General features: G+C 32.9%; 2 protein-coding genes across 2 annotated transcripts; one reads left to right on the top strand and one right to left on the bottom strand.

The window, feature by feature from the left end:
• Positions 1-587: 587 nt before the first annotated feature.
• On the top strand, positions 588-13,973 carry LOC133335481 (mediator of RNA polymerase II transcription subunit 23). Its single transcript, XM_061543754.1, has 19 exons — positions 588-620; positions 748-841; positions 934-1,084; positions 2,329-2,629; positions 2,695-3,210; positions 3,280-3,366; positions 3,429-3,530; positions 3,596-3,696; positions 3,763-4,011; positions 4,102-4,229; positions 4,301-4,475; positions 4,546-5,034; positions 11,639-11,959; positions 12,028-12,251; positions 12,335-12,417; positions 12,480-12,627; positions 12,693-13,137; positions 13,202-13,877; positions 13,920-13,973. Exons 1-19 carry the CDS (start codon positions 588-590, stop codon positions 13,971-13,973), a joined length of 4,377 nt encoding a protein of 1,458 aa, XP_061399738.1.
• Positions 13,974-14,569: 596 nt separating this feature from the next.
• LOC133335505 (chromatin assembly factor 1 subunit B) lies at positions 14,570-17,500 on the bottom strand. Its single transcript, XM_061543781.1, has 2 exons — positions 16,926-17,500; positions 14,570-16,865 (listed from the first exon to the last, which is right to left on the bottom strand). The coding sequence occupies exons 1-2, from the start codon at positions 17,498-17,500 to the stop codon at positions 14,570-14,572; spliced, it is 2,871 nt and encodes a 956-aa protein (XP_061399765.1).
• Between the last annotated feature and the right edge of the window lie 7,295 nt (positions 17,501-24,795).

The following is a 24,795-nucleotide window of genomic DNA, read 5'->3' as shown; positions in this document are numbered from 1 at the left end:
CGTACTTCAAAAATTGATAAAACTTTGCAAATTTATATAGAGAAAATCGAGCAATGTTTCGAAGATGTTATGATTGAATCGTTACAAATATCTGTATAATTAATTAATTACAACAAAAATATAATTATGTCATTAAAAAATATAACATTATCATTCATTTCATTTATTTCACATGTAATCCATTGAAAATCATTGATATTTAAATCCATTATTTAAAAAATATAATCTTAAATGTAATAACCTTTTTTTGTTATTAATTCCCTGTGAATTCAAACAGTCGACAGAAGTAGCCCTAATCTGTTGATAATCTACACACTTGTATTTCTCCTCCCATTCTAAACAAAACATTTTGCCATTATGCATCACACATTTATTCGTAAACACATCAGTAAAGTTGTCATTTTGTTTTGTGTTCATTCATTTTCGCCAATTCTCTTCTATCTCCCCACTTTGAAGCATTTGGAACGTTTTTAATTTTGTTCGATGCCGGCTTTAATGGCATTCATTTGCTTCGCGGTGTAATTTATTAATTTTTTATTATAAAAATATTAATAAAATTATTATAAAGATTAAAAAACACCGCAACTATGGAAATTCAAGCATTGCTCAATGAATATTTGGTAAATATTTCTCCAATGGACATCCGTTTTGAGGCCGGGCGTCTAGCTGATGCAAAACAGCAATTGATGAGTTGACTGGCAAAAAAAATTATTTTTTTTATTAATTATTGTTTTCCTTTTTTTATAGAAAGTAGAAACAATAGAGGAGGCATTCTTAAGCGTTATTGTTTATCATCCAAATGGTGAAACGGATAAGGCTACCAAATTCACAAATGATATAGGTATGGATTCTGAGACATGTCCAGACATGCCTGTGTTGCAAAATGCAGCATGCAGACTTAAGTGACTGAATTATGTTTTTTGCTTTTTCTAGTTAATGCCTTTGCAAATATTCCCCCGGACAATAAGGAAAATGTGGTTAGGCAATATTTACAGACTGCGGCCACCGTTACAAATGCCAATCACCTAAAAGTTTTGATGTCAACACTGGGAAAATTAACGGAATCACATTTAATAACGGCTAAGTAAGTATATAATAAATAGCATAACTCTAAACTTGGAATGGAATACATTAAGATTCATCATAGGCAATGGTCTAAAGACTACTTAAGAATTACTTTTTTTAACCAAAATATATTGTATAGTCAGTTATCGTTAAATACATTTGTAGTAGCACACTCCTCTTCACACTGTCACTTTCCTGGAGCACTATAAAATAATTAAAAGTATCCGAAAATGGTTAAATTCCCTGACTTAACATTATCATAGAGTTTAAACTTATAGGAGGTGATGCAAATGTGGTATACCCATTTGTTTTTAGATTACCAAATTTTTATTTTTTATCCGATTAAATTGAAAATTTACACTTAACATGCTACATGTGTTGTCTTTCCATGTATCAATTTGAAAATAATATTATTCTAACAATTTAAGAGATATTTGAGAAAATATTTGAAATCCCATAAAAAGTGATTTTAAAAAAAGTGCAGGTAATGTGGTATACCACATGATGTTAATGTGGTATAGTATAATTTTCACTTCCAATTGATATCTTATATAATTTATTGTTTTTAATGAATGCGAATTAGCTCGAGATTTATGTCTGTTAAGATTTTTAACGGATGCGTTGAGTGCAACTTTAATTTTTATTATATAATAATGTGTACACATGGCAATATTTAATTTTTGTATGGAGAAGTTGTTAAAACTCATAGCCTTTGTTTTTCATCCTTGTGATTCATGGTAGACTCTCGTAGAGTACAAATGTTTCACATAGTAATGAGATTTTGTCTAGTGCTGGCCTTTTTGCATGTAGAATCAAGGTATACCACATTACCTACACTTGTGTTTACTGATGAAATGTCTAGTTTTTTTCCAAATTGGTGATTATGTGGTGCAATCGCGCATATTATTTGATTTTTAGTTCATACTGATTATTTTAATGCTTTAGTAATAAGGATTAAAGTACATCCGTAAAACAAAAAATTATTTTTAAACTTCGACCGAAAAAGTCAATTTCATGAAAAATTTTATTTTTGGTACTGATTCTCAACGTGATTTAAATAAATTAAACAGGTCATTGCTATCTTATTTTTTTGAGAACAGCAAACTATAGAACATGTTTCAGTTATTCAAAAATGTTCAGTTTACAAAAAAAGTGACTATACCACATTACCAACCTATACCACATTTGCATCACTTCCACTACAGACTTTGCCTTTATTTATTCTAATTCTTATTATTATTTCTTTATTTATTTCGCTTTTAGATTACTTTGTGATAAAATCCTTCTTTGTGACCTACTAACATACGAAAATAAATTGTTTTGGATGGAAAGTTTCCATTGGATTAAGAAGGTGATAAATCATGTCGACTACAAGGGGGTGCGTGAAATAATGAAATATTGCCGCGAAAAAGCTGAAACATTTCCTCTAAATGTCAATGTAACATATCTACCACAACTATTGGTTTTGGAAGAAACCATACGTTATATATCGGATCGAAACAATTGCCTACTACCAGCCTATTTTATAGCAAATGAATTTATGAAACCATTTCCCTATCACTGGGTAAGTTCAATATTAGGAAATTGGACTGAATTTACTTAATAGACTTTTATTGACCACCATTTTAGAAACTTAACACTTTGATGACAGATTATGTCGAAGAATTTCGCATGACTGCCCAGATGGTCTCGGTCATCGGTCATGTTCATATGTTGCCCATTGTTGAACATTTTGGTTATGCTGATCATATGATGAATTCATGGAAATTAGATCAAAATACATTGAAATTTAATTTAAAAGGTATTTTACCGTATGATTTGGAATTAATGGAAGAACAGCCACAGCTACTGCGTTATGTCTTGGGTCAAAGTTATTCCAAGGAAATGGTTTCGTCAATGTTGAATTTACAAAAACAGCAAAAACATCGTTGTAACACATTGGAAGATCAATTGGTTAATTTAATTATTAATGCCATGGAAATGACTGAATCGAATGAAAATACTGCTGGCAGTGGTTTCAATTCCCCCGAAGAGCAAATATCCCATAATGAATGGATTTGGTTGCATTTATCCTCACAGCTTATTTATTTTGTGCTCTTTCAATTTGTTAGTTTTATGCAAATTGTGTTGGCGCTGTATGATAAGGTGAGTAGCAAAATTTTAAAATTTTCGTATTTAAATTATCCAAACTATTGTCAAAAACATTAATTCCAGTTATCCAAAAAGGAGTTACGCAAGGGTCGGGATAATTTAATGTGGATATTATTACAGTTTATATCCGGCAGTATACAAAAGAACCCGGTAAGTCATGAATCTAAAAAAATCTCAGAAATTTCTTAGTTTTTTTTCTTCCTTTTTCACAGATTGTCAACTTCTTCCCCATGTTCAAATTGTTTGATTTATTGTATCCCGAGCAGGAACCCTTAAAGTTGCCGGATTGTAATAAATCTTCTTCTTTGAGACAGGTTGGGAAAATTCATTATCAGAAAAAAGTTAAAAGATTGTTAATAGTTTTTTATTTCTATTTTAGATGGCACCAATTTGCATTTGGATACATTTAATGAAAAAAGCCAGAGCATCAAATATGAATATTTCTCGCCCCTTGCCGATAGCATTAAAAAATCATTATGAGTAGGTAGAGAGACACTTAAAAATTTGAATAGTAAAAATAAAAAAATCTATTTTTTGGCATTTCAGATTTTTACAACACTTGGTTATGCCAAATACCATGATGTCTATGAATTTGGGTAATGATTTTCGCATTGTTTTAGTGTGTAATGCCTATTCCACCAATCAGGAATATTTCACACGACCAATGAGTGTATTGGTGGATTCATTAAATGGTAATGCCAAAACAGCAACAGGTGCTCCTGTGCTACCGGTACCATTTTCTATGGTTGTATTGGATAGCTTAACAGTCCACAGTAAAATGTCTCTTATTCATGGGTAAGTCCTCCGCGATATTATAGCGAATAATATAACCGATAAAAACAGTATCTTAACCTGAATGAAAAATAATATTTATATGTTTTTTAGTTTTGTATCTCAGATGATAAAACATGCCCAAAGTAAAACCTCTGTACCCACACCGGCTTTAATTGAAACATATGCTCGCCTTTTGGTCTATACTGAAATTGAATCGTTGGGCATTAAAGGATTTTTGTGTAAGTTTTTTCTTCTTCTTTTTATATACTTCTCCTTCACTACAACTAAATCTGAAAATGTTTAATTATAGTGCAATTATTACCCGCCGTATTTAAACATCAAGCCTGGGGTATTCTGCATACCCTCTTGGAAATGTTTTCCTATAGACTGCATCACGTACCCACCCATTATAGAGTACAGTTGTTATCACATCTGCACAATTTGGCACCCTTGCCACAAACAAATAAAATGCAATTAAATATATGGTGAGCAAAAAATATTTACATATTTTAAACAAACCAATTTAATATTTATTTTTTAATTCTTCAAAAATAGTTTTGAATCCACCGCCCTCCGTTTAATAAATGGTTTGGGTTCCGTTGAATTTCAACCACAACTTGCTCTGTATTTTAATGAGAAATCGCCTGGTTCAGTGGCCTCTACCGAAAGTGAGGAACTTAATCGCGTTTTGATTTTGTCATTAGCTCGAGCAATGTATATCACCGGTTCTGGCGAAGAAATGCCACCATGGTGTAAAGACCTATTAACAACAATTATGCAAAATACACCACATTCCTGGGCCTCACATTCATTGGCCTGTTTTCCACCCGTCTTGGTGGAATTCTTCTCTCAGAACAGTCATCCGGTGGAAAATAAACAATTATTGAAGAAATCTATTGAAGAAGAATATCGCACCTGGACATCGATGAGCAATGAAAATGATATTATCAATCATTTTATAAAACCGAATACAAGTCCTTTGTTTTTGTGTTTGCTCTACAAAATGATATGGGAAACGGAAAGTATAAGTCCAGTCGCCTACAAGTAAGTGCATTTCAAAAAAAAAAAAAAAAAACTATGAAATAACTGTTGCCCGTAAAATGAGCCGGCGTTAAAATAAAACACAAAATTTCTAAGAGCACTCCTTGTGCGTAAATATTTTAATTTATTTCTCTACGAAAGAGCAAGCGAGCGAGCGAGCGAGCGAGCGCTTTAAAATAATTTTGTTTTACACCGGCCTTTTACTGACTGCCCTGATGTTTTACAATTATTTTCTAATGACCGCAGATGCCTACGTGATACATAAACGTAGTCCGTTATAATTTATAAACAACTTGTTTAGTACTTATTTCGTATGTACATATGCACGTGTGTGCATACGAATATGTGTAAAGCAAGAATAATCTATTTACAAATATATGTAAATCAGTATGTGACAATTGGTAAATTTAAGAATTTAGTGGGAAGTATACCCATATCATAAATTTAAAAAAAAAAATCTAAGTGATTATTAAATATCATGAGGATATCGGCGACAACATTCTCCCCCTCGTAAAGGAGCCAACGGGACGAGTTTACCGCTTATTTTTGTCGACGTCTAGTTTAGCTATCTTTGCTGTTGGTCTTTGGAAGATACCACTTTGTGTTTGAACTGTAACCTGTCGCACTTGACCGTCCTTCGCCATGAGGGTGTCGATTATTCTGCCTTTTGGCCAGCAGTGTCGTGGTAGATTCTCATCAACTATAATAACGATGTCCCCTACTTCTAGTGGAGTTGCTTTTTCATACCATTTTCCTCGTCTGGTGATCGTTGGTGTATATTCTTTGACCCAGCGATGCCAAAATTTATCCGCAAACTGTATAGTACAGTTCCATCGCTGTCGTAAGTCAATTTCTTTGTAGTTGACGGGCTTGAGGCCAGTCGATGATCCTAGTAATAGGTGATTTGGTGTGAGAGCCTCATCATCGCATGATTCGAGTGATACGAAAGTTAGTGGCCTGGAATTTATCATGAACTCGACTTCAGCTAAGGCGCCTCTTAAGGTCTCGTCATTGAAATTCATGTGAGGACAAATGTTGTATAGAGCGGTTTTGACCGAACGTACGAGCCTCTCCCAGGCTCCACCCATGTGGGGCGCTGCTGGTGGATTAAATTTCCACTTGATGCCATCAAATGCTTTCGAGGTTGCTGTGTGATCGACTTCGGCACTAAACACTTTGGATGCTGACTTAAAATTCGTTCCGTTGTCGGTGTATATTTCTCTTGGAATTCCTCTTCGAGCCATAAAATTGTTGATGCACATGACACAGGAACTGGTATCGAGGCTGTGAGCAATTTCGATATGTACTGCTCGTAGGGTGAGGCATGTAAATAAGGCGCCCCATCTTTTCTCCTTTCTTCTACCAACGGTGACGTATAGCGGTCCGAAGTAGTCAATACCAGTAAACGTAAATGGCTTTTCATAACATGCTAGTCTAGCAGGTGGAAGCGAAGCCATTTGTGGCATTATTGGTGATGCTGTTGAATTTTTGCATCTTTGACACGATTTTCTAACGAACTTGTAGAGTATTCTTAGCTTGGGTATGAAATATCTACTTTTAATATTGTTGATGACGGTTTCATGTGACATATGGTGATATGTTTCATGTGCAAAGCGAACTAGTAGAAATGTCACATGGTGTTTGGTAGGCAGAATTATTACATCTTCGTGATTTAGGAATGATGCACGGCCTTTGGCCCTTAATACGCCCTCGTCATCTAGAAAGATATTCAAAGATATTAATTTGCTGTCTTTCTCAATATTCTTACCGCTTTTTAAATGATGTATTTCATCATAAAACGCGCTCTGCTGTGCGTTTTTGAACAATATGGTTTTTGCCTGATGTAGTATTTCGAACGAGATACCTTCGGGGGGTTTGCGTCCTTCACATCGCGCTTTAAGTTTTCTCATGTAGAGAATAAATGTTGCCAGCGCTCTATAAAGCCTTCTCCAGTTGGAGAAATATTCAACGTTGAATTTGGCGTTACTTCCAGCTTTGTTGATAAGCAATAAATGGTGTCTCATCTCTTCTTTACTGCATTCGCCTAAATTATTGCAAGTTGGCCATGTAGATACATCTTCTTGTAGAAATTTAGGACCACCGAACCATAATGACATCTCCCAATGTGTCTGTACCTTTGTTGCTAGATCAGCCGGATTCATTTTAGAGGGCACCCATCGCCATTGAGTTACATCCGTAGTTTCTAGTATTTCACCAACACGATGCATAACAAATGGTTGAAACCTTTTTGGATCCATTCGTAGCCACTGCAGAACTGTCTTCGAGTCAGACCAGAAGTACTTTCCGGTGAAATTTATGCGTTGAATATTTGCGACCTTGTTTGCTATCCTAACGCCAACAACGGCAGCTTGTAGCTCCAATCTTGGTATTGAGATCGGCTTTAATGGAGCCACCTTTGACTTGGCAGCGGTGATAGCAACGTCATAATTGCTTTGATTTGCAATTCGAATGTAGCAGACTGCGGCATAAGCATCTTCACCAGCATCGACGAAAGTATGAAGCTCCACCTGAGTCGCCTCATTCAGGTGTTGCGAATAACAGCGAGGTATTTCCACAGAAGCTATGTGAGCAATAACTGTCTTCCATCTGTGCCACTTTGGTAATAATGTATCGAATAGTTCCGCATCCCAATCGATGCCAGATCGCCAGACTTCTTGTAGCAGGATTTTCAAGGTTGTTGTGTAGCATGATATTAATCCCAGTGGGTCAAAAATTGACATTAGAACCTGAAGCAGCTCTCTTTTTGTGGGAACTACATCACCAACAAATACATCACGACGAAGCCTGGCAAATCTGAAAATATAGACAAAGGAGTCTTTATTTGGATCCCAATACATACCCAGAACCTTTTCTGTTTCTGCTAGATCTTTTGGGGATTGATTTTGATCAAGTCCTTCCTTCAGATGGGTGATGACTTCGCTGCTATTTGATGACCAATTTCTGATGTGGAAACCTGCCGCTGCGTGAATGAGTTTTACATGCGTCGCCAGCTCGATAGCTTGTTGATTGCTGTCTACACTATCGATGAAATCGTCTACGTAGTGATTATTCTGAATAGCCTCTACTGCTCTTGGATATCTTTCTTTAAATTGTTCAGCGTTAAAATTACGCACGTAATGAGCGATGCATGGAGCACATGAAATGCCAAACGTTAAAGCTTTCATGGCGTAAACACTTGGGTTGGGAATTTCATCGTTCTTGTCCCACCATAAAAATCTTTGCGCGTGCACATCCCGGTCTATTACATTTATCTGGTGGAACATTTCTGCTATATCACCACAAACTGCAACTTTACCCACACGGAAATTCAGCAACACGTCGAATAAAGATTTTAGTAGGTCTGGTCCACTGTTTATAAAATCGTTGAGGCATACTCCATTTGATTTGGCGGCAGCGTCCCAAACCATTCTTATTTTGTTGGGTTTATTAGGATTTTTAATAATGAATATTGGTAGATACCAAACACGATCTAATGATGAATTAATTTCATTTTCATTTAACTTTTTGGCGTATCCTTTCGATAACAAATTATCTATTTGGCCTTGTAACAAGATTTTTAAATTTGGATCTTTTATAAACTTTCGATTCAAACACATGAGACGTTTATAGGCAGTATTATAACTTTCAGGTAATTTACTCGCATCGTTGTTCCACAACAATCCCGCTTCGTAGCGTGTGCCTACCTTTTGACACGTAGTCTTCAATGTTTGAATAGCCTTAGCATCCTCCGGAGAGAGCATAGATTTTTTGTTTGGCTCTTCTAGACTGAAATTATTCTTTATCATTTGATGTAATTCGTTGTATTGTTTTTCACATTCACAATGATGAATATTGAGCCATTCACTTTGGTAAGCGCTTCCACTATTGCCTTGAATTGTCCAACCTAATCTTGTTTTTGTGGCAATCGGTTGATTCCACTGCCCTTCACGGATCTTTAGTGGTATTGCGACACTCCAATTATTTAACCCAATCAAAATACTCGGTCTTACATTTTTATAAGACTGTATGGGAAGTCCTTCCAAGTAGGGGTATCTTTCCACAATCTCCATCATATTTAATGTTTGTTGAGGTAGATCCAAATTTTCCACTGTATGCACAGAATTTAATTTAAATTTATTACCATTTGTAATATTCGAGATGTCAATCGATGTTCTTAGAGATGATTTTTCTTGACGAGTGGTATTGCCAGTCCATTTGAGGCACAATGATTGTTCCACGCCGTCTAGATCTAGTAGATCGAAGGTGTTCTTTTCTATTAAAGACACAGAAGATCCCTCATCAAGAAAAGCGTATGTATTAATGAAGCCATTTTTCTTATGAAGACGAATCGGTATGATTCTGAAAATTTTCGATTGATTCTGCTCTTCTGTGGAATGGGAATTAATTGTTTCACCTGTAGTGTTATTTGATGGTGCATTTTGGCTTGTGGATGGTAATGGATTACTGTCATATTTGTGAAGTAATTTGTGGTGCCTTATATTGCAACCATCAATACCGCATTCTTTGCTGGCAAAACATTTGCCTTTATGTTTATTTAAACACTGTCGGCACAAATTATTTTTCTTTACAACATCCCATTTTCTTGGTAATGTAAGCCCTTTGAAATCACTACACACTGACACCCTGTGATCACTTTCACACACATAGCACTTCACCTTGAAACCAGATTTTTCTTCTGAATGTGCATTAACGTTTGCGTTTTTAATCGTTGGAACGGCTGAAACAACTGTGCTTGCAGCTTCGGCGATTTGAAAAATCCAATCGCTGAAAGTTTTCACTATTGGCACACGATCGTCTTTTGGGTACATGGCCCAATTTAACTTATATTGGCTAGACAGTTTATCAACAAATTCTTTAACTAGCATGGGGTTATTCATATGGGATTCCATTTTGCACGCCTCCATGGTGGAATATATATTTTTTACACTAAGTGCGAGATCAATCATCGACTCCAGCTTATCTTTCGGTGGTGGTAACTTCCTTGCCTTTTCAATTACCCGTTCCAATATATGTTCTGGGCGTCCAAAATACATTCTCAAAGTCTGAATTATTTCAGGCACCATTGTAGGTAACATGAGCTTACTCTTTACCAGTTCTTTGGCTCTCCCTTTAAGGCAAGCTTGAAGCCGCACTAAATTTTCCACATGGGAATAACCAGCTACAGAGGTGCTATTTTCGAAAGAACTGATAAATAGCGGCCATTCTTCAGGATCGCCGTGGAAGTGCGGCAAATCACGGGGAATCGCTTGTCGTGCAGCTAACTGCGTTGACGTAGGTCCCGAAACCAAATTCCAGTTACCTGTTTGGCTTACATTTGTTTGTTGAATAAGTTCACATCCATTTATTTGAGACAAAATTTGATATTTCTTTTCCAGGAATTCCTGTTGTAAACGTTGCTGTTCTTCCAACAATTTCAGCTGTAAATCTACTTGCGCTGTCAAAGTAGCGTTCTGTTGAGAAGAATTTGTTTTTTGTTGAACTTTGCTAAATTGAAATAGCGAGCTTGGGGCTGCAGTAGATGTCGAAGGATTTGTTTTTAATGGACCTCCTGTAGAGTAGATCAGCTGTGTGTTGCCTCTGCTGTTCTGTGTGTTAGATAAGGTACTGATTCCGTTGCTCCCCTTTACCGATGAAGTTGAAACTACATTTATCGGCGGTAAAATCCCATAACCAATTTGATCTGTGATCGTACTTGCCAATTGCTGCGTCTCTCCTGTCGTTGTCGGTGACGACGTTGCTTGCGGCTGTTTAAGCAGATCCATAGAATTCGGTATAGCTGGATTATCTACTGTATGAGCTGTGGCATTAGTCCCTGCTGCATCAGTGTTGCAATTGCAGCCTTCACAATTCCAACTTATATTGGCAACTCCACTATTCACTGCAACACAATCGTAGTGATACCACTGATCACATTTGTCGCATTGTACCATGCGGTCATTGTCGACTGCATTGCATTTTTTGCAATTAAACTCAACTTCGTTTTCAGCCATTTATTTTTTACTTTATTTGAACTTGTGGTCTTCTTGACTCTTTTTCTTTTGTTTCACAAAATATTTTATTTTTTGTAAAGAGTTACAAAATTATTTTAAAAAATTATTTTAAAGAATGTTGCCCGTAAAATGAGCCGGCGTTAAAATAAAACACAAAATTTCTAAGAGCACTCCTTGTGCGTAAATATTTTAATTTATTTCTCTACGAAAGAGCAAGCGAGCGAGCGAGCGAGCGCTTTAAAATAATTTTGTTTTACACCGGCCTTTTACTGACTGCCCTGATGTTTTACAATTATTTTCTAATGACCGCAGATGCCTACGTGATACATAAACGTAGTCCGTTATAATTTATAAACAACTTGTTTAGTACTTATTTCGTATGTACATATGCACGTGTGTGCATACGAATATGTGTAAAGCAAGAATAATCTATTTACAAATATATGTAAATCAGTATGTGACAATTGGTAAATTTAAGAATTTAGTGGGAAGTATACCCATATCATAAATTTAAAAAAAAAATCTAAGTGATTATTAAATATCATGAGGATATCGGCGACAACAATAACAATTAATTGTTTATCTTCTTTTTTTAGAATCCTTGAAGGCATTAGTGCTCGAGCCTTGTTGGTAAATTTACGCAAACTTTGTGACTATTTGGTTAGTGAAGTGGTCTCCTATAATGGCAAAGAGTTTATACACAAAAGTGTCGATTCAATTAATAACATGATATGGAAATATAATGTGGTAACCATAGATCGTGTTGTCCTGTGTCTACTCATACGCACTCTCGAAGGCAATGAGGCCCAAGTTTGTTTCCTCATAATACAACTGTTGCTGTTGAAATCGAATGAAATGCGTAATCGTGTTTCCGAATTTTGTAAAGAAAATCCAGATCATTGGAAACAGAATAATTGGTAAGAACATAATTTAAATTTACAATTTGTTTGCCACTCGGATTAATTTTTTTAATTTACTTTTAAAGGCACGAAAAACATTTATCATTCCATCAGAAATTTCCTGAAAAATTTGCTCTGGATGAGTCTGCTTCACATCCACCTTTGCCGGTGTATTTCTCAAATGTTTGCTTACGTTTCTTACCTGTGCTGGATGTTTTAATTCATCGTTTTATAGAATTGCCCATTCAACATGTTCATCAAATTTTAGAAGTGATCCTAGATCATTTAAGTATTTTATACAAATTTCACGGTAAGTCATACGAATAAAATGTCCGGGGATTTTTTTCTTTTCAAATTGCATCATTTATTTTTAATTTTTTTGTTCCCTTCCAGATCGTCCTATAACATACTTGTACAATACCCTGCATTTCTTTGAGCGTATTTTAAGGGAACGCCCGTCCCTGAAAAAGAAATTGGTAAGCTATAGAACAAAATGTTTTTATAAAAAAACAAACTAATGCCAACATTTTCGATTTAGGTAAGTTCGTTGACGGGTGCATTTGCCGATATACGTCCAGCCAATTGGTGTGTTAGTGAACCGTACAAACTTTATTTACAAAGTCCAGATTTTCTATGGAATCCAGAATTATCATATTATATTAAGCTGATACAACGCTTGACAGATAGTAAGTTCAGTGGACAGTTTTTTTGATGCGAATATTCTGATCTAATATTTTTGTTTTCTTTACAGCCATAAGCGGTAAAAATGTCTTCTACAATACAGATTGGCGTTTCAATGAATTTTCGAATGCCCCGTCGCATGCAATGTATGTAACCTGTGTTGAACTATTAAGTTTACCGGTGGCCCCGCAAATTGTGGCCAATAATATCATAGATGTTATTGTAAAAGGCTATGCCTTGATACCACAAAAAGAAATTCATGCCTATTTGAATTCGGTTGGCATTGTTTTGGCTGAATTGCCTGAGGCATATTGGAGTCAGATCTATGAAAGGTTGCTGGAGGCCTTAAATTCTCCAAAAATGTTGAGATGGTCATATCGTTTCAATGCATTCGAAATGTTCAACTTTAAAATGGTGCGTGAGGCCATGATAGAAAAAACCTATGCGGTTATTTTGGCTGTGGCCCATTCGGTTTTCCATCACATGGGTGGTTTTAAATTGGCCACCATGACTAGGTAAGTTTTGTGACTTCATAATTGTGGGGTATAAAAAAAGAAATCTATTTTTTGTATTTCTTAGATACATTAAGGAAAAACTGAAACCCTGTGTACGCACCGAACATCAATTGATATTCTTGTGTCATGTTTTTGGTCCATTTCTGCAACGTCTCGAACAGGAGAAACTCAATGGCGTAGCTGGCATAGCCATTCTACTCTATGAAATGTTGGAAGTTGTCGACAAACAACACGGCCCTGCACCTCTGGAATATCTTGATCCCATATGCGACTTTTTGTATTACATTAAATACATCCATGTTGGCAATATAATCAAAAATGAATCCGAGGCAATCATCAAGCGTTTGAGGCCAGCTTTACAAATGCGTTTGCGTTTCATAAGTCATTTGAATATCGATGATAAACATGTGGACAATAAGCCTCCAGAAAATATTCAACAACAACAGCAGCAGCAGCAACAAAATCCACAACAACAACAACAAATGCAAAATGTCAGTAATCTGAATACACAAATGGCCCAACAGCAGCAGCAACAGCAAACAGGCCAACAAGCTACAAATTTTGTGCCCAATACAATGCAACAGAATTTTGGAAATATGACCAATCAACAGCAGCAGCAACAACAGCTCCAGCAGCAGCAAGGGCCAATGCAAAATATGGTTAATAATCCCTCACAGCAACAAGGTAATCAGAATGTCCCTCAGATGGCCGGAATGGCTGGACAACAACAACAGCAAGCGGCACAAATGAATCAACAACAAATGCAACAATTGCAAATGCAGCAACATTTGATGCAACAACAACAGCAGCAACAAGGTGGCCCAATGCGCCATTAAAATAAAATACTAAACATACATATTTATATAAAAACAAAACTTACATTATATGTATTAAAGAAGTAATAAAAAATAAAATAAAAACATTTCCAATCATAATTTATCTACTATCTTTACACACAGAGAGGAGGGTCGTTGTTTTTTCTTTGGTTCTTGTTGTTGTTGTAATTTTTTCCCATTCGAATGTGTTTCTTAAAAATCGAGCATACACCAGGCAAACAGAATTGAGTAGTAGGGGTGATTTTCATAAAAAAAATAAAAATCTAGGAAAACTAAAGCATACTTTTAGGCGAATCAAAAATAAAAATTCCTAATACACTGCCATCTATACTTGACAGATGTACATTATCGCATTTGTGTAATGTAGATGGCGATGCATGTTCTCACATTTAAAAAAGAGCAAACAGATCCAAAGCCGAATGTTTCAAATAAAACTGCAATTATTTGTAATAAAATAAAACGTATATTTAAAAATAAATCCACAAACATAATTTTTTTCTCTCTTGGGAATAATACACAAAAAATACAATCATTAACAACAAATAACATTGCTTTCTTTATACATGATATTCTTGTTTTTGTTGTTGTTTTTTCTTTCAATCCAACAATTTCTTTTTTGATTTCGGTGTCGATATTGTTTTTAGAGCTACACGGCGAGGGGTTTTATTACTTGGCGTAACCGGTGGTGGTGCCTTCGAGGAATTTTCATTTTTACTTTCGGATTTTATGGCATTTTCCGTTCCGGTGCTCTCATCTGCCGCCGCCGCCTTTGTAACAGCCATTTGTTCTGGGGCTTCTTCCACAGTTTCTTCATAAACTAAACATATATCCTCGGTACGATCGCATGTTTCATCGCCTGGAGGTAATGGTTTAATACCTTCTTCTTTCGTTGAGATTTTTTTAGTTTTTGTATCGGTGCTGTTCTTGCTGGGAGGTGGATTTGACTCTTCTTTGGTGAGAGGCCATGCATCCATTGCCTCTTCAACTAAAGTGGGTGTATTCACCGGCGGTGGAACACTAATGGAATTACGTGGTGTCCTTCTGACTGATATGGGGTTAGCCTTCTTTTCTCGTATTGGTGTTTTGGCAGGTTTATCATCTGCCGAAGAGGATGATGCTGCGGCGGCTGCATTTATGGCCTTTGCAAATGTTGTTGGACTTTGTGAAACTTGTGTACCGGTACTGGGTGTACGTGGATGCCTTCTAACCGATATGGGTGTTACGGGACGACTTTTCTTTTCAGGAGATTCGAATTTTTCTTCCGAGCTAAGTATTTCTTTATCCAAAATTATTACCGGCTTAGATGCTTTTGGTGGAGTTTTCTCTTCTGCATCGTCTGTTGCTTTATTTTTGTCTTCCTTGGGTGTTCCAACAGGTCCGGGTTTACGTTTAATAGCAATGGGTGTTGCTGGTTTTTCTTTAGCATTTTCATCCACTGGTCCCGGTTTGTGTTTAATCGCAATTGGCGTGGGTTTTTGTTTGTCCTTGCTTTCTGATTTCTTCTCCTTGTCTGTTTGTGTTTCAACTGCACCTGGTTTACGTTTAATGGCAATTGGGGTTGCTTCTTTATCGGACTTATTTTGAGGAGTTTCAGAAGTGCTTGGTTTACGTTTGATGGCAATAGGCGTGGCTTCTTTATTCGACTTATCTGAAGGAGTTTCATTTGTGCTTGGTTTGCGTTTGATGGCAATAGGCGTGGCTTCTTTATCGGTCTTATTTTGAGGAGTTTCACTTGAACTTGGTTTACGTTTTACTGCAATCGGAGTGGCTTGATTTTCAGTCTTGGTTTGTGGTGTTTCAGCTGATGAGCTGGGCTTGCGTTTAATAGCAATGGGTGTAGCCTGAGTTTTGTCAGTTTTCTTCTCTGTTGTAGTATCAACGGACGCCTCAGTGGGCCCCGGTTTACGTTTGATTGCGATTGGTGTTGCCTGAGATTTATCATTATTCTTCTCTGTGGGTGTAGCTTTAGAGATATCATTGGGTCCTGGTTTACGTTTAATGGCGATTGGTGTGGCTTTTGGTGTTTCATCATTATCAACGTTCTTTGCAGCACTTTCTGTACTATTTGATTTATCAACTTTTTCTTCATCTTTATCCTTCTTACCATTAGTTTCTGGTTTCCCTTCTTCAATTTTCTCCAGCGATGGTTCCTTGGATGATGTAGTAGCTGTAACTTTTGCTTCATTACTGTCATCGACTGAGGATTTCCGATTCCTGCCATCGCTATCCTTGGATTTCTTTGATTTTGTAGTCTTGCCGATGACTTGGGCCAAAGCAGCTTCCAGCACTGCATCAGTATCTTCATACACTTCACCCAATTCACCCTCGTCGAATGTAATAAGTGAACAGAAACCATCTGTACTGGATACAACTACAACGCGACCATCATTCGACCACGTTATATCTGTTAAACGAGTATAATGGATGTTCGATATCAATGCAAATGGTTGCTTTTGTTGGGTATCATAAAAGTAAACTGAACTTTTTGTTGCCACAGCAAATATCATACGATATGGTAGCGGCACAACGGGTGGATTCTTTTCTTCATCATAGGGACGTAAGCGATACAACAGTGGGGAACAACGTACAGCCACAGTGTATTGTTCGGGGCAGGGCAAAACTATTGCTGGTTGACGGAAATTAAAACGGCTAAATACATATGTGGTGTGCAAGGGATGAGTACATCCATCGTAGTCGGTGAGACCAGAAGGTGTAAGTAGAAGTTTGCCATCTGGGGTAAAACTTAGACGGCGGAAAAATGTTTGCAGTGTATCATCATGAAAGAGATGCATTGTTTTGCCATGTAAATCATTGCCTTCCGGAACGGGTAACGTGCCTTTTCTAACACGATATAGTACCTTCTTGGATTGAATATCAAAAATGCGCAAATATCTGGGGAATAAAATGAAGTGATTAAGTAAAAGAAACTTTGGGAGGAATGCACATACATACCTATCTGTACTCAGTGTTGCTATGTACTGATTTTTCGGATCCCAAGCCACACCTTGCACAAAACCTTTGTGATCATTTAATATTGCCAATGATTTTCCTTTTTGTACATCCCATACCATGGCCGAATTGTCGACAGATCCCGATACCAAAAACTGTGAATTGGGTGACCAACTCAAATCGTAGATGTCTTCCATGTGACCACGCAACACCTTCAAAGTGATCCACACTTCTTTGTCTTGATCATTGGAAGGATCCAAAATATTAATTGGTTCACTATCCGATTTTTGTTTCCATATGAAGACAACACTCTCATCATCGCCGGATGCCAATAGTTCACCACTTGGTGACCATTTGACGACATTAACCGCTCGTTGATGGCGAGTTAAATCGGCAGCCAAATCCAATTCAATATCACCATGATCGCCCGAAGTTAATTTCATGTACCATATTAAGACATGGGCATCTGTACCACCGGAACACAAACGGTATATATTGTCGGAAGATTTTGGTTGTATATCAACACTTAATACTGGGTCACGATTATGCCATGATATTTCGGGTATTTTGCACTTCATAATTTGTTTTGTTTGTAACTAAAATGTCCAATTTTTTGCAAATATAAAATTTTTTCAACGTAAACCAGCAACCCACTGCAAAACTAATGGTTGAGTTTGAGTGAAGCGTACATTTCTCCCGCCTTTTTCAGCGACAGCAGAAACATTGAAAAACGTTCCACCTTTTACGAATGAGATGGGATAAAACAAAATGCTAGATAAAGAAGAAGTCAAAGGAGAACCGAAAGTTACGAATGAGGTGGGATGGATACTAAAGCTGAATTTTTGAACCGATCAAATTTAAAAACGTTCCAAACGCTGTGAATGGGGTGAGAGTGACGTGAATGTCAGAAATCACGTTGGAGTGGTAGCATGGACATTTAAATGATGACGTATTTTGTTGACACAATCGGAATGGATTAGCTTTGTGAAGTCAATAAATTTAGTTTTATTTTAAATAATATATTTCAAGAAGTTAGTGATTTTAAATTATTACGCATCTTATTACATGATTGTTGAAAATACACTCACCTTGAAAGAATAACATGTGTTGTTTACACTCATTGAATTGATTCTCATTAGTGTACCAAGTAACGTAATAAAACAACATTTAATTTAAATACAATTTATTTCAATAAATATTTATAAACAAATTAAGCTCATATATATTTTTTTCTTACCTTTGTAAACCCAAAGTAGTTGCCAATGAAAAAATGAAAAGCGTATGTTTTTTACCGTCTCTTTATTAATTTTAATTTATTATATAATATATAATTTTATATTAATTCAAGATTTATCTCTCTCTAACACCGGGAGATTTTATTATGCTGATTTTTGTTTTTCACTTTTACATACAAATATGGTTTTAAAGGACTCTTCATTATTTATTTGCGAATGTGTTTAGATTTTTTTTTTTGGATTTTTGTTTAATATTATAGTAGTTTTTTCTACTTTACGAATCATTTTTTTTATTAATTTCTTTTATAAGAATAATAATATAATTTATGAATTTTTTGATAAAGAAGAAACATAAAAAAATGATTGACTTTGTAAAATTAATATTAAAATAAGAATATATAAATAATGAAAAGGTTTTGTAACGTTTAACCACACAAATTGTATTTGGACAACTAAAGCATTTTTGTAACTGGTTGATTATTAATAATACCAGTTGAAAAAGAAACTTAATTACTGTAACTAAATAGCATTTTTTTCGTTTAACACCTAATGATCTTTTACTAACTAGTATTAATAACTCGTTTGTATTTTTTTTATTTTTGGTTTTATTGTTTTTATCTGCTTGGTTTCATTTCTTATTCATTTGGTTGATTTTTTTTTTTGGAAAGAGGTCATTCAGGAAAAATTCTAGCCATTATTAATGTGTCCTGTCTTCTGTTATATAAGACGCAATGCGTGTAAAGTAATAAATGTTTGATGGTGTTTATGTATTTTTTGTGTGTGTGTGGCGGTGTATTGAGTTTGAAATTGAACTACCTAAATAAACCTAGGGAGAGACAAATAGACAATTTCCAACAAAACTTATTTTTGGGGGAATATAATTGGTATGTTATTATATACTTCCTTATTAAGTCTTGTAAGTTTATTTAGAATAGCTCCCGTTTATAAATTGTTTTGTTTTTTTTTTACATTTTGTATATATGTGAAAAAAAGTGGTCTTATTTTGTTCTTGTGAGTTTTGAGCTTAGAAAAAATGTGAATGATGAGTTTTTACAAGGATAATATGTCTTCTTTATTTTACTTTTATTGTTATAAACATTTAAATAAATATAGAAATTGAGAAAATTATATGCCAAGTGAAAGGGGGAAAAAGCAAATTTTAAACATTTCATACTGCAATGTATTAAATTTTTAAATTAGCATTTCGTTTCGATGTATGACAAATAGAGATATATTTATCACAATCGATTTGATGTTTAATCGTAAAACACGTTTGATGTAAATGCAGCATATTTAAGAAATTGTAATAAAGTATGTCTGATGTAAACATAACTAAGTTTTAGCCCTTGGTTAAAATAACATGCAATCAGCTGATGCATTATTAAATGCCAGTCAGCTGATTTCTGTATGAATTGATTTACATATGAAGTGCGCTACAGAATATTGAATCGATTATCGAATTGTTGCTAAAATTAATTTCCACATAGTAATAACTTTAATTCGATTAACATTTATTCACGGCAATAATATATTGGCATATATGTCTCTCAATTTTTATAAATATGTATGTAGTTGATATATTCCTGCAGAGTTTGAGGATGTAGTTACTCCTGTTTTGTGTTTTGTTCTTGTTTGTTATTATTATTATGATGAAATATATTTAATTTGTTGTTGTTTTTTTTATAGATTTTGTTTAATATTCTCTCAAAATTATTTGAAATATTTCTAGTAAATAACTTTTTGTTGTTATAATTACATCATTTTTTGTATTCAAGACTTTTTTTACTTAATTTCTTTTTTCATGTTGTTAATGTAAACGTTTAATCTATTTGTGATTTCTTTCTTTTTAATTTAAATTATTATATTTTATTTATTTTTTGTTTTAATAAATATAATTACAAATAATCTGTGTTTTGTTTTAGAGATTTGTTTGTTGTTATTATTTGTAAAAATGGTCACTTTGAAGTTTGCTATTTTTTATTTATTTAATGGTAAATAATGTTTTTTTTTTGTTTTTTATTAATGATATTTTTTCTGTAAAAATTGTGAAGAGAAAAAATTAGTTTGTTTTTTATTATTATTTATATATTGGTTTTCCATTTTGTCCATGTTTTTGTTTTTTTTTTTTGTTATTTAAATGTATAGGTATGTTGTTTTTATTTGAGATTTCATTTTGTTTATTATTAGTTTTGGTTTTTTTGTTTAAGATATTTATGTCTCATTCATTGTTGTTGTATTACTTTTGTTTTTCTTATAAATTTATTTATTATTTTCAAAGATGAAGTTGTGCTTTTTAAAAAAGTATAAATATGAGCTTTAAAAGTTGTTAAATGCTGGTTGTATAGTTGTTGTTATAGAAGGTATAATTAAAAAAAATAAATATTTATGTGTTTTGTTTTAATGGTCAGAGTTGTTAGTAATTCCCTCCCCAAATATAAAATTAGATAAGACAAAAAATTATTATTATTTAAAAACAAAACATACCATGTCAAAAAATCTTTCAGACATAACCTCACATTTTTTGTTAAATATATTTCAAAAAATACCAATATGTTATACAAATTTCTAAAACAAAATAAAGAACGGTAAGTTTTATTCAATTCCGAACAACACTGTAATATTTGTTTATATTAAATCAATTTGTTCGTGTATAACCCCAAATAAATATAAGGGGTTATAGGTTGAAACCATTTCTTTTTTATGTTGCACAAAATTTTTCTGCAAATTATTCTTTTTTTTTTAAATACGAAGGAAAGAAGAAGCGCCGTTTTGCCACTAGGGCTATCAGCTGTTTTTGAACATTTAATTATTCAGAGTGTTATTTATATAAATAATTTATAAAAATTATGTAAAACTTACCGATTGTCTTTAGATATTTTTCAATAAATTAGGCTGTAAGAACAAAAATTCGAAAATAATACACACAAATTAATGAAAATTATATAAATACTTTTCAAATAAAGAAAACAATTTCCAAATTTTGTCTGTTTTTTTATTTAGTTTCTTTATATATATTTTATTTATTATTATAGATTTAAATTAAATATGTAATTCATTATGCATTGATGAAATTTTTGGTTTTTGTTCTCTTGTTGTTGTTTGCTAAAAATTAAATATTTAAATACTTTTTCTTTTACTTTCTTGTTGTTGTTTTGTTCGAAAGTGGAAAGTTCCCAAAAAAAAGAAAATGCTTACATGCTTCGCCTTCTTGAGGAACCATTAAATCAATATAAAAATAATTAATTAATTAATATAGGAACTCTGACAACAAGAAATTCAAAACACTATTTTCACGAAATATTACTCGTTGTTGTAAAATTGGAAATGTGTTGTACATACATACATACTTATAAATCAAAAAAAAAAAAAAAAAAAGGAACAGCAAACATTTATATATTAGATTTGAAAAACAAACACATTTCTGTATTTGACAAGAAAATTATGAAATAGTGTTATTCTTCTTCTTCATGTTTTCTTTTGCCGAGTATCCTTAATTACATTTAAATATATATATATAAATATTTTTTTTGTTTTATAACATTTGACTTATTAGCTGCTAATTTGTATATTATGTGTATATAAATTAGAGATATTTATTTTTACTGTGGGTTTTTTGTTTTCGTTTTAATTTGTTCTTCTTGTTTGATTTTGCAAACCATATAAAAAATGATTCAAAATAAATAAAAAAATATTATAATTAAAAACAAAAAAATAGTTATAACATTTAGAGAGCTTTTTTTAAAAGTTTTGTTGTTGTTGTTTTTCAAATATAAATTACAATTTAAGTTGTGTTTGTGCTTCGTTTCTTTCGAAACGGAATTTTTTTTCGAAATATGAAAAAAATGTTAAATGCCATTCTTTCTTTATAGAGAATAGGTAAATTTAATTAATACATTTACAAAGTAATACATATACATACACAAAAAATTGGATTTTTATTGTTTTTTTTTAGAATTATTAAAAATTAAATAAATTGTTCATATGGAAGTTGTAAAGCAGATAACTTTTTTACTTCCATAAAAAAAAACAAGGAAATGCAAATACATACAATGTTTTTGTTTTTATCTGGTTCTATTTAAAGAAATGGGCGCAATTTTTAAGAAAATAATTGCTACAAATGAAAATTAAATTTCCGTCTGGGGTATAGAAATTTAATTTTCATTTAAAAACTCATCCTGCAATGTATTAACTTTTTTAAATTAGCATTATTGCCTCAATGTATGACAAATAGAGATATATTTATATCAATCGATTTATGATGTTTTATCATAAAACATGTTTGATGTAAATGTAGCATTATTAAGATATTTTCATAATGTCTGATGAAAACATGATTAAGTTTTAGCCCTTAGATACGCTTTAACATTCTGATCATGTTATAATTACATACAATCAGCTGATTTCTGTAGGAATTATTTTACATATGAAGTGTGCTACAGAATATTGAAACTCTACATAAAACAGCTGATTCATTATTAAATGTCAGTCAGCTGATTTCTGTATGCATTAACTTACATATGAAGTGTGCTACACATTATTGAAACTCCACATACAAACAGCTGATGCATTATTAAATGTCAGTCAGCTGATTTCTGTATGAATTAATTTGCATTTGAAGTGCGCTACAGAATATTGAAACTTTATGAATTGTTGCTAAAATTAATTTCCACATAGTAATAACATTGATCCCATTAAAATTTATTTACGGCAATAATATATTGGCATATACGTCTCTCAATTTTTATAAATATAACCTTGACATAACCAGAAGACATGTTTTATATATATATATTTATATTTTAATTCAAATTGCCTTGTTGAAATGCTATAGGGATACAAAAACATGGCAAACTTCCCATAATGCTCATTGAAACAGGTCTGTTGGACCTGAAGCAGTCAAAATCGGACATTCTGATTGAAATATCCCTAACTTGGCTGTCAACATTTTTGTTTTCATTTTCATATTACTTACTTATGAATGGGTGTGAGAAGGGTTAAAACTTTGTTTTAATAAAAATTAAAAATTAAATTTGAGCCTTCAAAGTTCCAATGTAAAATAAAATAACATTAGAATTTGATTGCAAAAAAATCGACCTTCGTTGTAATGCCAAACAAATAAAGAATGATTTTTTTTATCATCCATTTATCCTCTAAAATATTTTGTGGTAAAAACGATTTCTTGGTGTATTAGAGACGATATTTGCTTTTGTTTGTTTTGTTGTTTTTTATTACAAATACATTTATGGCAAGTAAATTAATAAAAGTTTATGTGTATGCGTCATTTACAAATATAAATCTTAAATTATTATTGAGATTGTAAAAAATATAAAATTAAATAATAATAATAAAAAACAAATAATTTATACAGCCTGTAGTTGTTGTTGATTTTGTGTGTTGCGTGTGTTTGTGTGCGTATGTTTACTTTTTTAAATAACTTAAAGTTTGTTGTTTTTATAGATTTGTGCTTTCATTTATTTTGTAATTATTATTCTTGATAGAGCAATTTTATGTATATATAATAAAATTTAAAAAAAAAATTAAATAAATTAACATTTTGTTGTGGCATAAGTTTGACTAAGAATGTTTCTGTTTACGTCGTTATGTTTTGTATATATCCTTATATTAAAAAATTAAAAAAAAAACAAACAAACAAAATAAGAAACAAAATTAAAACACACATACACATATTATCCATTTATACATACACATGGACAACACAAAAATTATATATATTTATATTATATAGTAGTGTATATAGATAGATACATACATATGTATATGTATGTTGTTGTTTGTTTGTAGTTAAGAGCAAAATAGAAAAGAAAAATAAATAAATAAGAATTGCAACTAACTTAAATTTAAATGCTAAATTAAACAAAGAAAATAAAAAAAAAAACTCAACATGCCAACGAATTTAAAGGGATTGTAAAAGGCAACCATTGGAAAACACATACAAAACTGTAAAGAAAAAACCCGTACAATTTTGAAAATGCTACCATTTTGCCCGATTTAGAATTCCCAAAAAATTATGCTTGTGCCATGCTGCGGTCCATGATAAACATAAATTCAATTCTATATATTTTGAAAAACCAGTTTGTAAGAGAGAATTACTATTCTTGAGAGGAGGGGGATCCTTTTTCTTCTGTTTTCTGTAGAGTAGCTTGTTTTTGATGAGAGATGCTTTGTTTTGAATGATTTCTTTTGCAAATTGTTACAACAAAGTAGTAGTATATATTTTTTATGAAATTTGTTTTGTTCTTTTTGTTTACTATCATTGTTTATTTAATTTTGTGTGTTGTGATATTTTTCTTGTTTTGTTTTCATTCCTGTTCTTTACACAGAGATTTTGAAGATGGTGGGTTTTGTTTTTGTTTAATCATAATTTTTGTTTGTCCATTCCATTTTGGTTTTTCTGATATTTTAGAACTTTACTATTGTTTGTTGTTGTTGATTTCTGGTTTTTTGTTTTAGTTTTCATTGATTTTGCTTCTTCTTCTTAAATTTCATCTTTCTGTTTTTTTTTGTTTGTTTCTAAATAAATATTTTTGTCGTTTCATTTTGTTGTTGTAATGACTGAATTTTCTTGTTCTTTGCTTTTGTTTTTTTGTTTTTTTTTTTGGAGAAAATTATAAAAAAGT

Source organism: Musca vetustissima, unplaced genomic scaffold, assembly GCF_032173495.1.
Source record: "Musca vetustissima isolate MV318-11 ecotype Yass unplaced genomic scaffold, APGP_CSIRO_Mvet_v1 utg9639, whole genome shotgun sequence".
In the NCBI taxonomy this organism is placed as follows: domain Eukaryota; kingdom Metazoa; phylum Arthropoda; class Insecta; order Diptera; family Muscidae; genus Musca; species Musca vetustissima.
The sequence above is the reverse complement of the archived record's forward strand: the minus strand, read 5'-3'. Positions and strand labels throughout refer to the sequence as shown.